The 16,186-nt window shown below is 35.7% G+C and overlaps 1 protein-coding gene across 3 annotated transcripts in view; it reads right to left on the reverse strand.

Annotated features, from left to right (window-relative positions):
• Positions 1-16,186, reverse strand: part of LOC110030447 (syndetin) — a 97,323-nt gene that overhangs the window by 33,615 nt on the left and 47,522 nt on the right. For all 3 annotated transcript variants that reach the window (XM_020733161.1, XM_020733163.1, XM_020733162.1), the window contains 5 exons: positions 13,600-13,662; positions 1,976-2,048; positions 683-802; positions 502-579; positions 136-186 (listed from right to left, as the gene is read on the reverse strand). In XM_020733161.1, the coding sequence (XP_020588820.1) occupies positions 136-186; positions 502-579; positions 683-802; positions 1,976-2,048; positions 13,600-13,662 (385 nt within the window). The remainder of the gene's footprint in view (positions 1-135; positions 187-501; positions 580-682; positions 803-1,975; positions 2,049-13,599; positions 13,663-16,186) is intronic.

Genomic DNA, 16,186 nt, shown 5'->3' on the forward strand with positions numbered 1-16,186 from the left:
TCTCAATGATTTGATCGTGACATGCATAAATGCATTGGCTTCATAGTTATGAAAATGACCCAGGTGCTAGTTTTGTAAATAGCAAAATCTCAAGTGCTATATATGTAATTATCCTTAAATTAATATAGTTCTTACCGGATGGGAACGTGCCCAATGCACATACTCAGTTTCTGGAAGATAGAAGGCCTGATTTGAAGGTAGAAGAAAAGCTAAATTTCAGTTGGTCAAGTAAAAAGCACGTCAATAAAATTTCTAAAATTAAAAAAAAAAACAAAGAGAACGGGGTTGTTTATGACAATAATTTGGCATTTCGCAAGCTTTCAGGAATTATTGTAATATAGATTGCAATATAAATGTTTGTTTTGAGTCCATGAAGAAAAAGCAGAAAACAGGAATAAAATGCAATTAAAAAGATAAATTTTGAACCTATATGTAAATACAAACATTTTCGGGAACGGTTAGGTAAACATGTAAAAATAAAATCAAGCATCATATAAGTACCTTGATAAATGTTTCAACAACCTGCAACTTTTGCTTGACATTCATCGAAACAAAGTGTTGAAGTCCGTTGATAAGGACCTGAATGAAAAATACTTTGTTATATTGTGAAAATTTTCAAAATAGAATGAAAACAAAAGCATTTTAGCATAATGCAACAATGGGCCAATGCAAAAGATATGACCTGAAGATCCAAAGACATCAGCACTCGTCCTTCATCACTACATCGCCTTACTCGCGACAGACCTTCGGTGAGCACTTCAGCTACATTCTCGAGTCCATACTCTAGGAGGAGATCTTGAACCTGGAGCATAAGTTGTGAAATTGCATACGAAGACTTTTTCGGTAGAATTTAATTTAGTACCATGTTTTAATAATCACCCGACTATTTATATGAAGTCATTTCAGTCCCATAGTCTGTAAAAATTGTGCATTTTTAGTCAGCCCCATAGTCCATGAAAATGCCAAATTAGTCCTCAAGAAGAATTATTTTAGCCCCCTTTAAAAGAGCATGGGGACTAAATTGACAATTTCTAGACTATGGGACTAAAATGGGCCTCTACAAAGAGTCAAAGGATCAATTTGACACTTTTTCTCCAGTTTTATATTCAATTGCAATATTTACTTTTTCAACGGTTTATTAACAGTACAACACATATTACACAAATAATAAATCATTTGCATAGACATATTTGTAAATTTTACATTATTACTTGGAAATGAAAATGATGACATCTTCCAAGTAGTTTGATAAGCTAACCATCATAATAAAAAAAACTAGTTAGTACATGCATATAAACAAAAATATCATCATATGAGTGCACAATTTTCCACTCAATACGAGAATGCATATTTTATAAAGTTTAAATTTATACCTTACTAAAGTAAAATCAACACCATCCATCCTCCATAAAATCAATTAAACAAGTGGTATGCGCAATTTCACTTCTCAAAAACAAGTGGTATGCGCAATATGCACGGTTAAAATTTATAGGGGCATTTACATACATACCACGCAATTCCTATGGTTTTTTTCTTTTGAAAAGTAAAAAAAAAGAGAATTGAAGTTTTCATAACTATACTTTACTTTCTAAATTTATACCACCCAGATATTTCATATCACAACAAAAATACAACTATTTTAACTTTTAAAAAGTGAAACACACCTTTTTTATGCACAGATAAGGTGGCATGAATGGTAAAATTGAAGTTTAGGTGTTAGATATGTAAATGCATAAGAATTTGTGTTATGTAAATAAATATCTAAATTTATAATGGTACCACTAAATCTCAAGGCAAACTCTAGGAAGAGTGCTTCAACTAATATTGTAGTATTTGGTGCATTAGGTAATACTCTTCAAAAAAATAGAAACTTCAGACATTTACTAACAATTGTGTAAGTTGTAAAAAGAAAACTGTTCTATTCAATTGATGTAAGAATTTCCCAACGTTTAGATCATCAGAATTTTGCATTTACCTCCTTAGCAATTCCACCATTTACAAGCCTGGTTTTGTAATGTTTAAACTCTCCCAATAATAAATCAACATATCTGAAAAACAGAGATCATATTGAATAATGTATTTTAGAACTTGGAAGGAGGAATCTATAATGACATTAATTAGTGTTAACTGCTAAATGACAGTAGACAAAATTAAAGAAGCAAATGCAAGATAAAACATACAGTATATAAGATCTACCAAAAAGATTTGTTTTTGACAGACTCAGGCATTTACATACATATCACACAATTCTTATGTATTTTCATATCAAACACCTAAACATTCATATTTACATGCACAACACTCTAATCTTTAACATCACCTTCTTAAAAGAGAAATACAACTTTCCATGCATAATTTTATGACCCAAAGTGTAGAAGTGTAATATTAAAATATTGGTGTTAGACATGTAAATACATAAGAATTGTGTGGCATGCATGTAAATTTCCCATAATATAAAACAGAACGAAAAAAAATGACAGCAAAAGTTACCACAGAAAAGATGCAATCTCAAGCTTTCAAAAAAAAAAAAACACACTTGAAAATGAGCATTTTGAAAAAAATAAACTTACATACCTAGCACACAATTCTTATGTATTTACATATATCATATCTAAGCTTTCATATTTACATACATAGCAATTTTGTGCTTTAAATCTATGCATGAAAAAGGTGTATTTCACTTTTAAAAAGTGGTTCGTTTTTAAATATTTAGGCTGTGTGTAAATATGAAAGTTTAAGTGTGAGATATGTACATGCATAAGAATTGTGTGCCAGGTATGTAAATGCCCCTTTTAATAAATACTGGGATATTCATATCAATATAACACCAACTAGCGGTTTTCGTTGTTGGATTGCTATTGCTAAATGTAAAAGAAGTGTCCAAGAGCTTACGATGAAGGACAAGCAAAGGGAAATCCTCAAAGTGCATTAAAGACTAGCCATCTTTGAGAGAAGACATATCGGAGAGGCCGCCCATAACCATGATGTTAACTCACTAGATCAAGATGAGAAAATAAATCTTTCACAAGAAAGTTTTTAGTGATGAAGGAAATCCTCAAAGTGCAATAAAGACTAGCCATCTTTGAGAGAAGACATATCGAAGAGGCCGCCCATAACCACGATGTTAACTCACTAGATCAAGATGAAAAAATAAATCTTTCACAAGAAAGTTTTTAGTGATGAAGAACCAATACTCAATGATTTGACATAGAATATCAAAGAAGAATTTATAATTTTGGAGTGAAGATAGGCTTGTCAAATATTGACAGTCACAATGATCTAGACAAGTTCATTAAATGACTCCAAAAAGCGAAATTGGTCTTTGAGTACAAGAAAATTCCAACTGATAAAAGGCTAAAGCAAGCCACTTTTAAGTTCAAGAATGGCTTGTTACTATGATGAAAAAATTTTATGCCCCTACGCAACATCGAGGGAAATAACAAAAACACTACATGATCCAACATGAAAAAAAGAGTCCAACACAAACGCCTTCCCATCATTACCAACACAAAATGTTCAGTAAACTCCGTAACTTGTGCCAGAGAGATTCTTCTGTGGAAGAGTACACAACTGACTATGATCAACATGTGAAATGTAAGTTGTTGTAACCGGAGGGACAAACTGACGCGGGGGTTGGGCGGGACCCTGAACGAGTTTGGTCCAGATTGAGGGAGAGCTAATCGACCCTTCTAGGCCTAAGGTTGCAACCAAATTGGAGTGAGACCCATTTCTAATAGTAGTGTTATTTAAGTATTTCTTTGATGTTTATAGTTTAATTTTTGATTAATTTGAGTTTATAGAGTTGCCAAATCCTCTTTTCCCTTTCTAGGGCAATATCCACGGAATTCGAGTGGTGCTCTGACAAAATCTCGCTCTCGAGATGGTTTGTATGCATTTGTACCCTTCCCCCACAACCTCCTGCATCAATTCCACCCTCTACTTTCGAGCTTGCTGCCAACTTGTCGAATCCCTTCGCGGCTGCTAAACAGCCCCCTTGACACGACCACCCAAGATCCAACCCTAGTTCTGGTGTTGTGTTTTTGTCTGGTTGCAATCTCAAATTTCCTTATTGTTTGTTGTAATTTCAGACTTTGAATTAATTAATAATATTTATTTCCCATTGAGTGTTTATTAAGTTACAGTATCATTCGGTATCAAAACAAGCCCGACCATAATTCCTTCTGAGAGTGACCAGCACTCACTAAACCATAGCCAAATCTTAACCTATTCCTAATCCCCCTTGCTACGCTTTCAAAATCTACAACCCTCAATTTTTTCCACGCCCTAAATCAACCCCATAAACCCTCTCCCACCTCTCAAACCTAAACCCTAGCAACGCTACCGAGGAGACAAGTGCTGGAAGCCTATCAAGAACTTATCCTGAAAGAGATGCAACGAGAAATATGCCGATTTCAACAAGTGCTTGCTGAAATTGAGAAAGGGACCCATGGAGAGATCATCGTTGATTGTGATATTGAGATTTGAAGAGAAAGGGAGAAAAATCTGAATCCCTTTCATAGGAATGATTTAGTGAAAAGTAGGATAGGCCACAACATTTTGTGATTTAGTATCAAATGAGCAGAGGGATGGAGTGGCATCAAGATGATATGGAGACATGGGGGGTGAAGGTAGATTTGTCGGATTTCGAGAGGATGAATTCAGATGACTTCAATGAGTGGTTGCAGACTATTGAGAGGATTTTGATTATAAAGAAGTATAAACTAAAAGGTGGGTGAAGCTTGCTTACCAAAAAGCTAAAGAAGAGTGGCTCTTAAGGCATAGAAAATGTGAAGAGAGTGCGACATAGAAAAGGTAAGAACAAGATCAATACTTGAGAGAAAATGAAAAAGATGCAAAGAATGTATTTACCTCCACACTACTGCCAGGACATGTTCTGAAGGCTACATCACTTACATCGGATGGAATTGTTAGTGAGAGAGAAAATGAAAAAGATGCAAAGAAAGTATTTACCTCCACACTACTGCCAGGACATGTTCTTAAGGCTACATCACTTACATCGGATGGAATTGTTAGTAGAAAAGTTCACAATGGAGTTTGAATAGCTCAAGCTGAAATTTGAGCCGAGGGAAGCATAGTCAGGTACTATGGAGGTTTGAAGTCAGCCATAAACAATGTTAATCAACTGCAGCCTTACTGGTCATTGAGTGATGTTTACATAATGGCCCTGAAGGTGTCGAAATAAAAAAAGCAGATCAGGATCCTACCATCATTCTAATACTCACCCATAGCAAGACGATCTAGTAGTACACCCGAGGAAGATGTGAAAACTGTCCATAAAAATGATAGAGTTGATCGGGGCGGAAGGAAGCCTCAGAGAAGCAGTACACCCAACACACTGCTGCAAAGAAGTGTTTCAAATATCTTGGGTCTTGGCACATCGCCTCTAGTTGTCCTACTATTAGAGCCGTCTCTTTCACTAAGCAGGTAGCAGTAAAAGAAGTGGACTATGACACAAAAGAAAATAAGAATATCACTGAGGAGTATCAACTTCCAACAGATGAGGAGAGATGATAGTGATTCAATGTGTTCTTTGGGTTAAGCTCACGAGAAAGCAACAACGATTCAACCACAACATTCTTCTTACCCATTGCACTGTGAAAGGAAATGTGTGCAATTTTATCATAGATGCAGACAATTTTGAGAATAAAGTGTTTACCCAAATGATCGACAAGTTAAATTTAGCCACACGAAAACACCCAATCTTATTTCCTATCTTGGTTGAAGGAAAGAATAAGATCACAATTACAAGAGATGATCATGGAGTTTTCCATTGGAGACAAATTCCTAAAGTATGTTGTAACGTGGTACTTATGGATACTTGTCACATCCTATTAGCCCATCTTTGATAGTACACATCATGATGGTTGCAAGAATACTTTCTTTCACCAAAGAAAGGAAACATATAGTATTTTTGCCTTGGAAGGAGTCTAAGGTAATGGATATTCATACCGAGCTTGAGAATTATGAAGTTTTCCATTGTAGACAAATTGCCAGAGTAAGTATAGTGTGATGTGATACTAATGGATGTTTGTCACATCCTATTAGCTCATCTTTGGCAGTACGATTGTTGTACAAAACATGAGGGCTACAATAATACATATTCTTTTACCAAAGCAAAGAAACACATTGTACTCTTGTCTTGAAGAAGTCGAGGTAAAGGGCATTCATACCGAGATGGAGAAAGTGGCGCCACGAACTATATTTTTGTAGACCTTGGGAGAAGCACCATCAGGACTAGCATTGATTGCCTTAGAACGCAATGAGTTTGAGGAGCCGCTACCAACGACAAGGCGCTCCTACTAAGAGCCATATAACAGTGTCAATAAAAGAGTCCATTTCTAGCTCTCCTAAAAAAATACACACATGTGCAAACACACATGATCTTCTTGAGCCAATAAGCATGGAGAAGTAACAATTTATTAGGGCAATGGAGTTTTAAAACTATGATAGTCAGTGTTGAATGTGGAGAGACAAACTCAATCCAGAAGAAAACAACGATAGGAAGTCATGGTTTGATAACATTGTGTCGGCCATTATTTTTTTGAAAGGGATGTTTTTTGTAAAATATGAAAATAGTTTTGATGTAAATATGTTTTTTGAAAATAACATTTTAATTTAAAAATGGATGAGACCAAACGATGCTTACATATTGAATAGTTTGGATGGATGAGTGCGATACTATAAGTAATATATTATCACGACGGATAAACATACCACTTGATAGTAGACTTAACCACATAAACTAAGGATTTTTGTGACATCCATTTGGTCTGTAAAATCTTTTATAAATGACTGGCAAGTTCCCCTACCTAATATAAGGATTAGATAAGGTTTATTTTACCTGAGTTCCAAGTTCCCTATAGAGACAATCTCCTATAGTTAATTATATCTTAAATGACCAGGGTCACTTAAGAAGACTCTCGATTAAGATAAATTGTTTTGCTTTCTAGATTTCAAAGTTTAGGCTTACAAGATTGGACACAGAAAAATCAAATGGGAGTGGCTCAAACAGGAACAGTCATTTTAAGAAATAAAAAAAAACAAAGAGTAGGGGATATCACAGATCTAGGGAGAACCCCGGTGACCTCCCAACTATCCTTTTGTTTGACTTTGTCTTTGAAATAATATTATTCAATGTTTAATCCTGCAATTTCTTTCGGAATTTAGGACTTACATTCGCACGATATTTGATCATGCAAATAGTCTAAAAAGATAGGAGGATTTACACCATACCGTACGGTAACATCAAAATCCTAAAAAGTGTTAAGACTTATAATTGCACAACAAGGTTGTGCAAAAACTTAAAGATAATATGTGAGGATTGACGTTGCGCTAAACAAACTACTTCAAAGTCCTATGGGTTGTTATTTAAATTAAGAAAAATATTTAGTTGACGTGAACTTATTTTGATGTTGCAGATCCATCTCGAAATTGTTTCTCTGTGTGTCCTCGTCGTGCTGCCCACGGTGTTCGCTCCAAACTCTCCGTCCTAGCACCTTCAGATTCAATGTTAATTTTAAAAGTACATACAATTGTTTAGTCAACGATCTGCTGTCGGTACCTCCTATGAAACCAACTACTGACCTCCTATTCTAAGGTATAGTGTGTATAAGAACAATAAAACATGCAATATAAAAGAAAAGAACAATTGAATGTATAGTAAAGAAGAAGAACAATACAATATGTTGTGAAGTAAAATGCTGTGATGTAAATCCAACCTGTATATCTAGAAGGTCTGCTGCTCCTTTAAGCGAACTCTTACAATGGAAATCTCGAAGTAAAAAAAAGCAAATGACAGCTCAAAGAAAGTCATCGAAAACACGGGAAGATCCCGGAAAAAGACCACGAGTGCTTTACCAAAAGTTCCAATAAAATCCCACGAAAAATCCAAAGAAAGAAAACCGCAAGCACTCGGGTCGGGGCTAGGCTCAGATACTATATATTTGTACTCGAGGGACATCGAATGCTACTATCGGTCACCTAGATTTATAGAGTCCATCACTCAACTAGAAGGGTGTCCTACTAAACCTAACTTAGGAGAGTACTCCTTAGCCCGGTACTGATTTACTGGTAATCAACAAGCGGACAATCAAGTTACAATATATTTAAAATTTATATTTTAGCATGCACATGGATTTCAGGCATACAAAAGGAAGTTATATCAATTTTGTAGGAAAAATATTTTTATAAATATTGTATCTGCTTTTATGATGTTTTGTTCTTATCTTATCATGTCTTGTTCTTATCACTTTTGAAAATTATGATTGTCCACGAGTTAATCACGCTGTCGGGCGTATGACCGCCAACAACCTAAGAAGGTATGGGTCCCCTGATAGTCTTGTGTCGGTGAATGATATTATCATCCTACAGTTCATCAGATCTCAGGATTGGGTCCTGATGTCGTAGAATGAAATATCATTCCGCTCTACCACCGGCGTGTCGTTGTCATCACCGCCCTAAGCCCCAAAACAAAACCGACCTACTTGCAACCTTGTTTGATGGTTCATATATAGCAAAAGACTATATGTGTGCACTTATGTATCGGACATAAGCACCAAAAACATAAACCAAGAAGCAAGGAAAACAAACCGAAAAATAATAAATGAAAAAGAAAGAAAACTAACCCACCTCCAAAACTAATTCAAGAGAGGAGAGTCAAAGAGGTAGGAGGGTTAGCCTAAAACATACAATTGGCGGGGCTTCTCGAATGAGCATGATTGTCCACGAGTCGATTACACCGTAGGGCGTAGGATCGCCAACAACCTAAGAAGGTACAGGACCGCAGGGCGTAGGATCGCCAACAACCTAAGAAGGTACAGGTCCCCCACTAGTCTCATGTTAGTGAATGATACTGTCATCTTACAATTTATCAAGTCCTAGGATTGGGTCCTGATGTCGTAGGATGAAATATCATTCCGCTTTACCACCGGTGTGCCTTTGTCATCACTGCCCTAAGCCCCAAAACAAAACCGACCTACTTGCGACCTTGCTTAATGGTTCATATATAGCAAAATGCTATATATGCGCACTTATGCATCAGACATAAGCACAACAAAAAACTAAACCAGGAAGCAAGGAAAGCAAACCAAAAATCAAGAAATGAAAAAGAAGACCAATCCTCTTCCAAAACAAATTTAGAAAAGAAAAGCCAAAGCGGCAAGAGGGTTAGCCTAAAACATCTGACTCGCGAGATTTTCTCGAGTAAAAGAGATAAAATGAACTTCCCATACTAGTCATGAAACCTCTCCAAAAGGTATAATTTATAAATCTCCAAACAGCTTCCAAACTTTCACAAATATCACCAAGATTTCTTTTCTCTTCTTTCTTTTCTTTTCTTTTCTTTTTTTTTTATTGCAACCAATCTTTTCTCTTCTTTCTTTTCTTTTCTTTTTTTTTTATTGCAACCAATATTGCAATCAATTCAGCCTGTAGAATTGGACTCCAAACATTTCCAAACGTCTCATACATCATTCCTCAAAAGGGGGCATTCGCGTTCTTTCATTAAATTAAAAGTTCCCATGCCACATGAACCCCACACCTTCCAAAGGATTGCACATAAGCACTCATGACCAGGGCAGCAAGGAGAACCACCCAAAATAAGCTCACGGGTCAAGACAACAAGAGAAGCCCCCCCAAGCTCAGCTCACGAGCCAAGGCACCAAGATCACACAAAAGGACTCAACCATCAAGCTCACGGGCAAAGGCACCAAGAAGGGCAAGTCGAGCCCAAATTAAAATTATGATTGAACCACAGGTAGACACAACAGAAAAGGCTCAACTCAACCCTACAATAGCACATTCAACCAAATATTCATCACCCAGTCAACAGGAAATATTCGAACATAAAAGAAGGGCACTACAAGGAATGCTCATAGCCAAGAACATCCAGAGAAGCCACTAACTCCTATTCAGGCAGGGGTAGCGGCCAAAAGGGTAAACCGAGCCCAATATAAGGGAAACCACAATTAGGTGCTCTCGGGTAGGCTCTCGAATAGCTGCAGCCAAAGAAACCACCAACCCAAACCAACAGTTACCAACTCACGGGTAAGGGAAACCAAAAAGGGAAAGCTACCAGCCAACAACACAAAAGGAACCGCAATAGGGATGTTCACGGGTAGGAGCAAACAACAGAGAATCAAAGAAATAAAGCACGAAGGCTCACGACAATGGACAACCAAGGGAAACCAACATCCATTTAAGATATAAATCCCCGACCCAACAAAAAAAAAGACTCACAACCGAAAAGGCTCAAGGCCAGGAAAAGCAACACGAAGCCCCAAAGCAAGCCCAAAAAAAACTTCAAAATCACACCTTTTCATCTGCAGGTGTTTTGACCAGAGGAATAATCCATGAACAAAAGTAAATCTTCCTGAAATAAATTTTAAAAGCTCTCAAAAGACAACATTCCTTCCATTATATGATTCAAAAAGAGGGGCAACAACTGTAAGGAGCAACAACAAGACTCAAAGCAAATACAAAAGGTCCTAGAAACCAAATTTTAGTCGTTCATGCATTTCGAACGTAGAAGGCCTCAAAGAAACAACAAAACAAAGCCCCAAACATCAAATCCCAAGCCGAGACATACATTTTATTAAAACAGGGCTCTATCATTATTAAAATCGAGTTATTTTTCAAATTAAAACGGGGCTACATTCAGGCCCTGGGGCTACATGAGGGCCCAAAACCAATCCATATACTGTGCTGGAAACAACAACTAAGCAAGCTATAACAAAACCAAGCCCGAAACATTTTCAGCATAGAGCCAACCCGAAAGTAAAGTCCAACCCAACAGGTGACCAATACCCAGCCATCACAAGGCAAAATCGAGCCCAGCACAAAACTAAGCCATTTCAAAGCAAAAACAAGCCCAACACAAGGACAAAATTGAGCCCAGCACAGGAGGCAAACCGAGTCCAACACAAAGTAAATCCTCAAGGCTTTAAAACCCAAAGTTTGCATCTATCCGAACAGAGGTAACAATAATAGAGAGTTCAAAAGTCAAGTCTCAAATCAATATTTCATTCCACATGTGATTCGAAACAGGGTAATTAAAATAATTCCTTCTCATAATCTCATAAAAAGATTTCTTCCAACATGCATTTCAAACAAAGACAACAATAGTTATTCCATCTAACATGTACTTTAAATAAGTAAATGACAGCATAAGAAATTTGAAAAATTAAATTTTCACCCAACATGCAATTTGAACAAAGAAGATAGCCACAGGGAGCCAAAACTAAGCCCTAAATTGAGAATAAATATGAGCTTCTCTCTTTTTTTTTTCTCACATAATTTTTTTTGTTGTGCAAACCTCCCTAACATCCTTCACATTTTCTAGAAAAATGTATTTTTAATTTATGCATCTAGCTCATGTGTTCCAACTCCCCAATTCCATAACCATTCTCATTCCTAACATTAAACTCAATAAGTGCTTAAAGTGACCAAAATTTCCCAATTTCAAGGTGCATGAGAATGCATTCAGGGGCAATTCCAAGTGACACAGATTAAAAAGATTACTTTAGCAAATGTATTCAAGGGTCATTCCAAGTGACAGATTAGAAAGATTACTTTAGCAAATGTATTCAAGGGCCAACTTCAAATGACGCGAATTAGAAAGATTATTCATATCGTCAGGCAAGAAATCATCATAGAAAAATCTACTAAACACATTTTTATAAATTATGAATCCATTAAATCCAAGACATGAGAATAGGTAAAACAGATATCTCCTTTGAATGCTTGTAAAAAGGAGGAAGAAAATTATCTCTTGATGTAGATTCAATAGTAAACTCAAGAACCAATCTAAGGAAATAAAAATCAGCAAAAATCTCCTTTAAGATCCTTGATGCAAAAAATATCTCGAAAACCTCGAGAAATACAACAGCAAATGTTTACGATCAAAGATGCCCCAAATCCTTTCTCTTCTCTCAAAATTTTCAACAACCCTTGGTAGTCAAACACACAACCAAGCAAGAATATGGAACCGACAAGCAAGAGTACCGAGCAGCCCAGAAAGAAGGCCGAGCAACTGAATAGGAAATCTACGCAAGACAAGATTTTGGCAGCAGCTCCACCCTGCTTTTCAATTTTCGGCCAACCCTAAAGACCTTCCCAAGGTGGGGTTTTATAGGCAAAAGAGAGAGGAGAATTCGCGATCGAACCAGGAGACGAGTGAGCTAGGGTTCTGCTTGGGTGCGGCTGATAGCGGGAGAGGAGAAGGCGATCGTGCGGCAGGACCGACTCGCGATCGAACCAGGAGACGAGTGAGCTAGGATTCTGCTTGGGTGCGGCTGATAGCGGGAGAGAAGGCGATCGTGCGGCAGGGCCGAGTATTATTATTATTATTATTATTATTATTATTATTATTATTATTATTATTATTATTATTATTATTATTATTATTATTATTATTATTATTATTATTATTATTATTATTATTATTATTATTATTATTATTATGTTAATATTTGAAAATCTCGATTTGTGCATTTTCACTTGTGCATGAAAGCATAGCAAATTGGATATCTGTTCTAGGTAATTTTAACGTTTCGGACGCGCCGACGCGGTCCGTTTCGTCATCTGGTGTCGTCCGGACAACCTCTTCGACGTCGGGTAAAAAATGCGTCAAATTCGATTTGTCTTTAAATTTCTGGTTCTTTATCGGTTATTTTAAAAATTGAATTATGTTCCGATTAATTGTGAAGTTTTTACAGGTGTAGGTAACGCAAATTGTGGTATTTGTGTGTGCGAATGCACTACAGTCATTATGAGTGTCTTGAGGCTTTTAAACCCTATGGGATCTCTCTTTGGGTCTCCGCATGATGGTCCTTAACCACTCGACCAAATGATGATGGTCCGTGAACACAATTACTCGATCAAATGGTTATGGTTTGAGACCACTCAGGCGAGATACTACAACAGAATCGGGAAGTGGTTCGAATTTCTAAAGGAGTAGGTCCAGCTCTAGTCCTCTAAGATAGTCAATAGAAAACCATAGAGCTAGATCCTAGGATCTAAGGAGAGGAGAAATGACCTCAAAATGAGGTCAACACATTGGTATTGAGCTTTCACAAATCTTGGGCAATTGCCTTTAAATCACAGGATGTATTCATAAATGTGGGTAAATAAGAAAGGAATGGAGGTGATGTATTCTTGACTAAGGTAAAAAACAATTTATAAGCCCATGTTAGAGAGTAAAAAGTTGCGTCACCCAAGTCTATCAAAAGCCTCCACATGTCACCAACTAATCTCTTAATAATCAGAAAGGATATTTAGCGAATATAACAATTATGTCGCTTAAAATGCATCATAGAAACATATATTGGCATTGTTTTTGTTGTCTGAAATAAAGGTCTGCAAACAAAATTCCAGTCCTTATCATGCATCGACGTGGCTATGCCAGTATTTAATCAAACTTTTAAGCATACAAGTGTTTCTCAAGTTATAATAATCCAATCTGCATTGAAAAGTATGATAGCTTTGCTATCATATAGAATCCAAGAAAACATCAATGTTAGATAAAATTCAGATATAAAACAGATCAACAAAAACATCTCATAAAAATCATTAGACTTGTACCCATTATGCTCTAGTCCAAGCTCTTTAACCTCCCACTTAGCATTGGCTATCCTATCTGTATACCTGTAATAAAAAATACTAAATCAAAACTTAGGTTAACAAAGAAAGGAATGTGGGTAATCAAATCGGCAGAATTTGCATGCTAGCACAAGGCAGTATCAAGACTTACACATCACATGAAGCAAGCAACCAAACCTACATGTTAAGTTCCTTCCCTTCCCTCCTTATGTTCTTATATATTTTTTTTTTCTATACAATACTAAGAGCTTGTTTGGGATCAGTTTGGTTTTTCTTGTGTTTGGTTTTTTCTTTTTTAAAGACATGTTTGTTTATTGTATTTTTTATATCTTTTATTTTTTGGTTCTAAACAAATTAACATGTTTTTTCCACTTGTTTCGAGGGTAATAAAATAATCAAACATTTTTTGTTTCAATTCAAAACATAAACAAAACAAAATAAAAATAAAAAATAATAAAATAATCAAACATTTTTTTTTTCAATTCAAAACATAAACAAAACAAAATTAAAAAAAAAAAATAGAATAAAAGACATAAATGATCCCAAAGGCCCCTAAAAATTTGGTTGAAACAAAGAATGAACAAAATCTAAAAAAAAAAAACATTCAAAAAATAAATATGACCAGTTCTATTTTCAGCTCTTGCCAGAACAGAATGCAACCACATCTCTCATTCCACGTGTTCATAACTGATTACACAAACTAAACCAAATAACAGCTTATACAATTTAGCATAGAGATCCTACTAGGCCAGAGCACGCACCATAAAAAAGATTCTGTTTTGTCTAGATAGAATGTGAAGAATATTCCTAGAGCGACGCAAATTCTTAAGGGCAATTTACATACATAGCACCCAATTCTTATGTATTTACATAGAACCTAAACCTTGCTTGCTAAATTTATACCACCCAAATCTTTTATATCACATAAAAGTACCATTATTAAAACTTTTAAAAAGTGAAATACATATTTCATGCATAGGTAATGTGCAATATGTAAAAATTGAAGTATAGGTGTTAGATATGTCAATAAAAAAGAATAGACGGGTATGTATGTAAATCTTCCAATTCTCATTTAGTAACAATGCTCTTCGTAGGCTCATGTCAGCCAAAGAACTTGCTACTTAAAATAAAAAGGAGCAGAATATGCAAAGCTTAAATCAGAGGACAAAGGCACAAAAATGCCCAAAAAGGGATAGGATTAAAGTGTAATTTTATGAAAAAACAATATTTTAATCACAGGATCTTGAAAGATCATGAGAGATATAACTGGATAAAAGGATAATGCAAGTTGAAAATCAGAGGGCCAAGTTACACAAAGACAACAGATAAAATAAACGTTTTGTAAAAATACAAAAAGAATATTCTTGAAGGGTCACAAGAGAGTTGCATAACCTGATTCAACGTTACCAATCAACCGAAATCATTCAAATGAAAATAAAATGAGAGAGGCAACAAGCAGAATGTTGAAGCCAGTGATATTTATTTTCGCAAAATATCTTGAAGGTCTAAATAGAGTCAAACAACTGGATTTAAGAATAGCTCACAATGAAAATCAGAAGAAAATGCTACAGAAAAGTGCAAAGCTGACAAGACCAAACTGTAACTTTTACCGCAAAAATATCAGAGATTTATAAAGCAGCAACTTTGAAAACCTAGGGACCATATAACTATAGCACCAATCAGCAAAATTACCTGCAAGTAATTGCAGATGCATCATGTAAAAAAGTAATGAGTAAAGTGCCAAAATAGTCCCCATATTATTTACATGGGTCATTTTAGTTCCAGTTTATAGAACTATTAATTAATTCCTACAATATTTTAATGGGAACTAAAATGGTCCTCACTAGGACTATTTCAACCCATATTAAAGAAGTTCGAGGGCTAAATTGATCCTTTTTTTAAACTATGGGACTAAAATGACGCCATGCAAAGATTCAATAAACAATTTTGACACTTCTCTAAAAAATTAATAGATGTGAAGAATCAAAAGAAAGGACTTTCTCATACAAATCAGGGAATTTCAGTTATCATCCGTGCAGATGACTAGTGCTCTTTAAAATTCAGGGGAACCACTCCCTCAGATGCATTTACTATTACATATATGACAATTTTGACACAATATGAAAAGGGGAAGCTTGCAAAAGCAAATCCATGGCAGTCTGATGGTCAGTTAATATCCAAATCGACTGCCACCTTTGAGTACGGAATTTGAAGGCAAAAGAAAAACATTGATACTGAAAATAGTCTCAAGTCCACATTCTTTTTCTACCCTAGATCTGCGCCAGCAAGAGAGAAAAAAATGGAAGAATTACATACACACCATTTAATTCCTATGTATTTATATATCTAACACCTAAACTACAATTTTTACATACACGCCAACTTACCTAGGTGTATTTCATTTTTTAAAAGTTAAAATGGTAGTATTTTTTATGGGTAGGAACAATTTGAGTGGTATAAATGTAAAAGTAAAATTTAGGTGTTGGAGCTCTAAATACATGGGAATTAGGTGGCACACATAATTATGTGATAAAACAGCAAAAAAAACTGAGTTCAGCTGAGAGCACTG

This window comes from Phalaenopsis equestris, unplaced genomic scaffold (genome assembly GCF_001263595.1).
Source record: "Phalaenopsis equestris unplaced genomic scaffold, ASM126359v1 Scaffold000719, whole genome shotgun sequence".
NCBI classification, from domain to species: domain Eukaryota; kingdom Viridiplantae; phylum Streptophyta; class Magnoliopsida; order Asparagales; family Orchidaceae; genus Phalaenopsis; species Phalaenopsis equestris.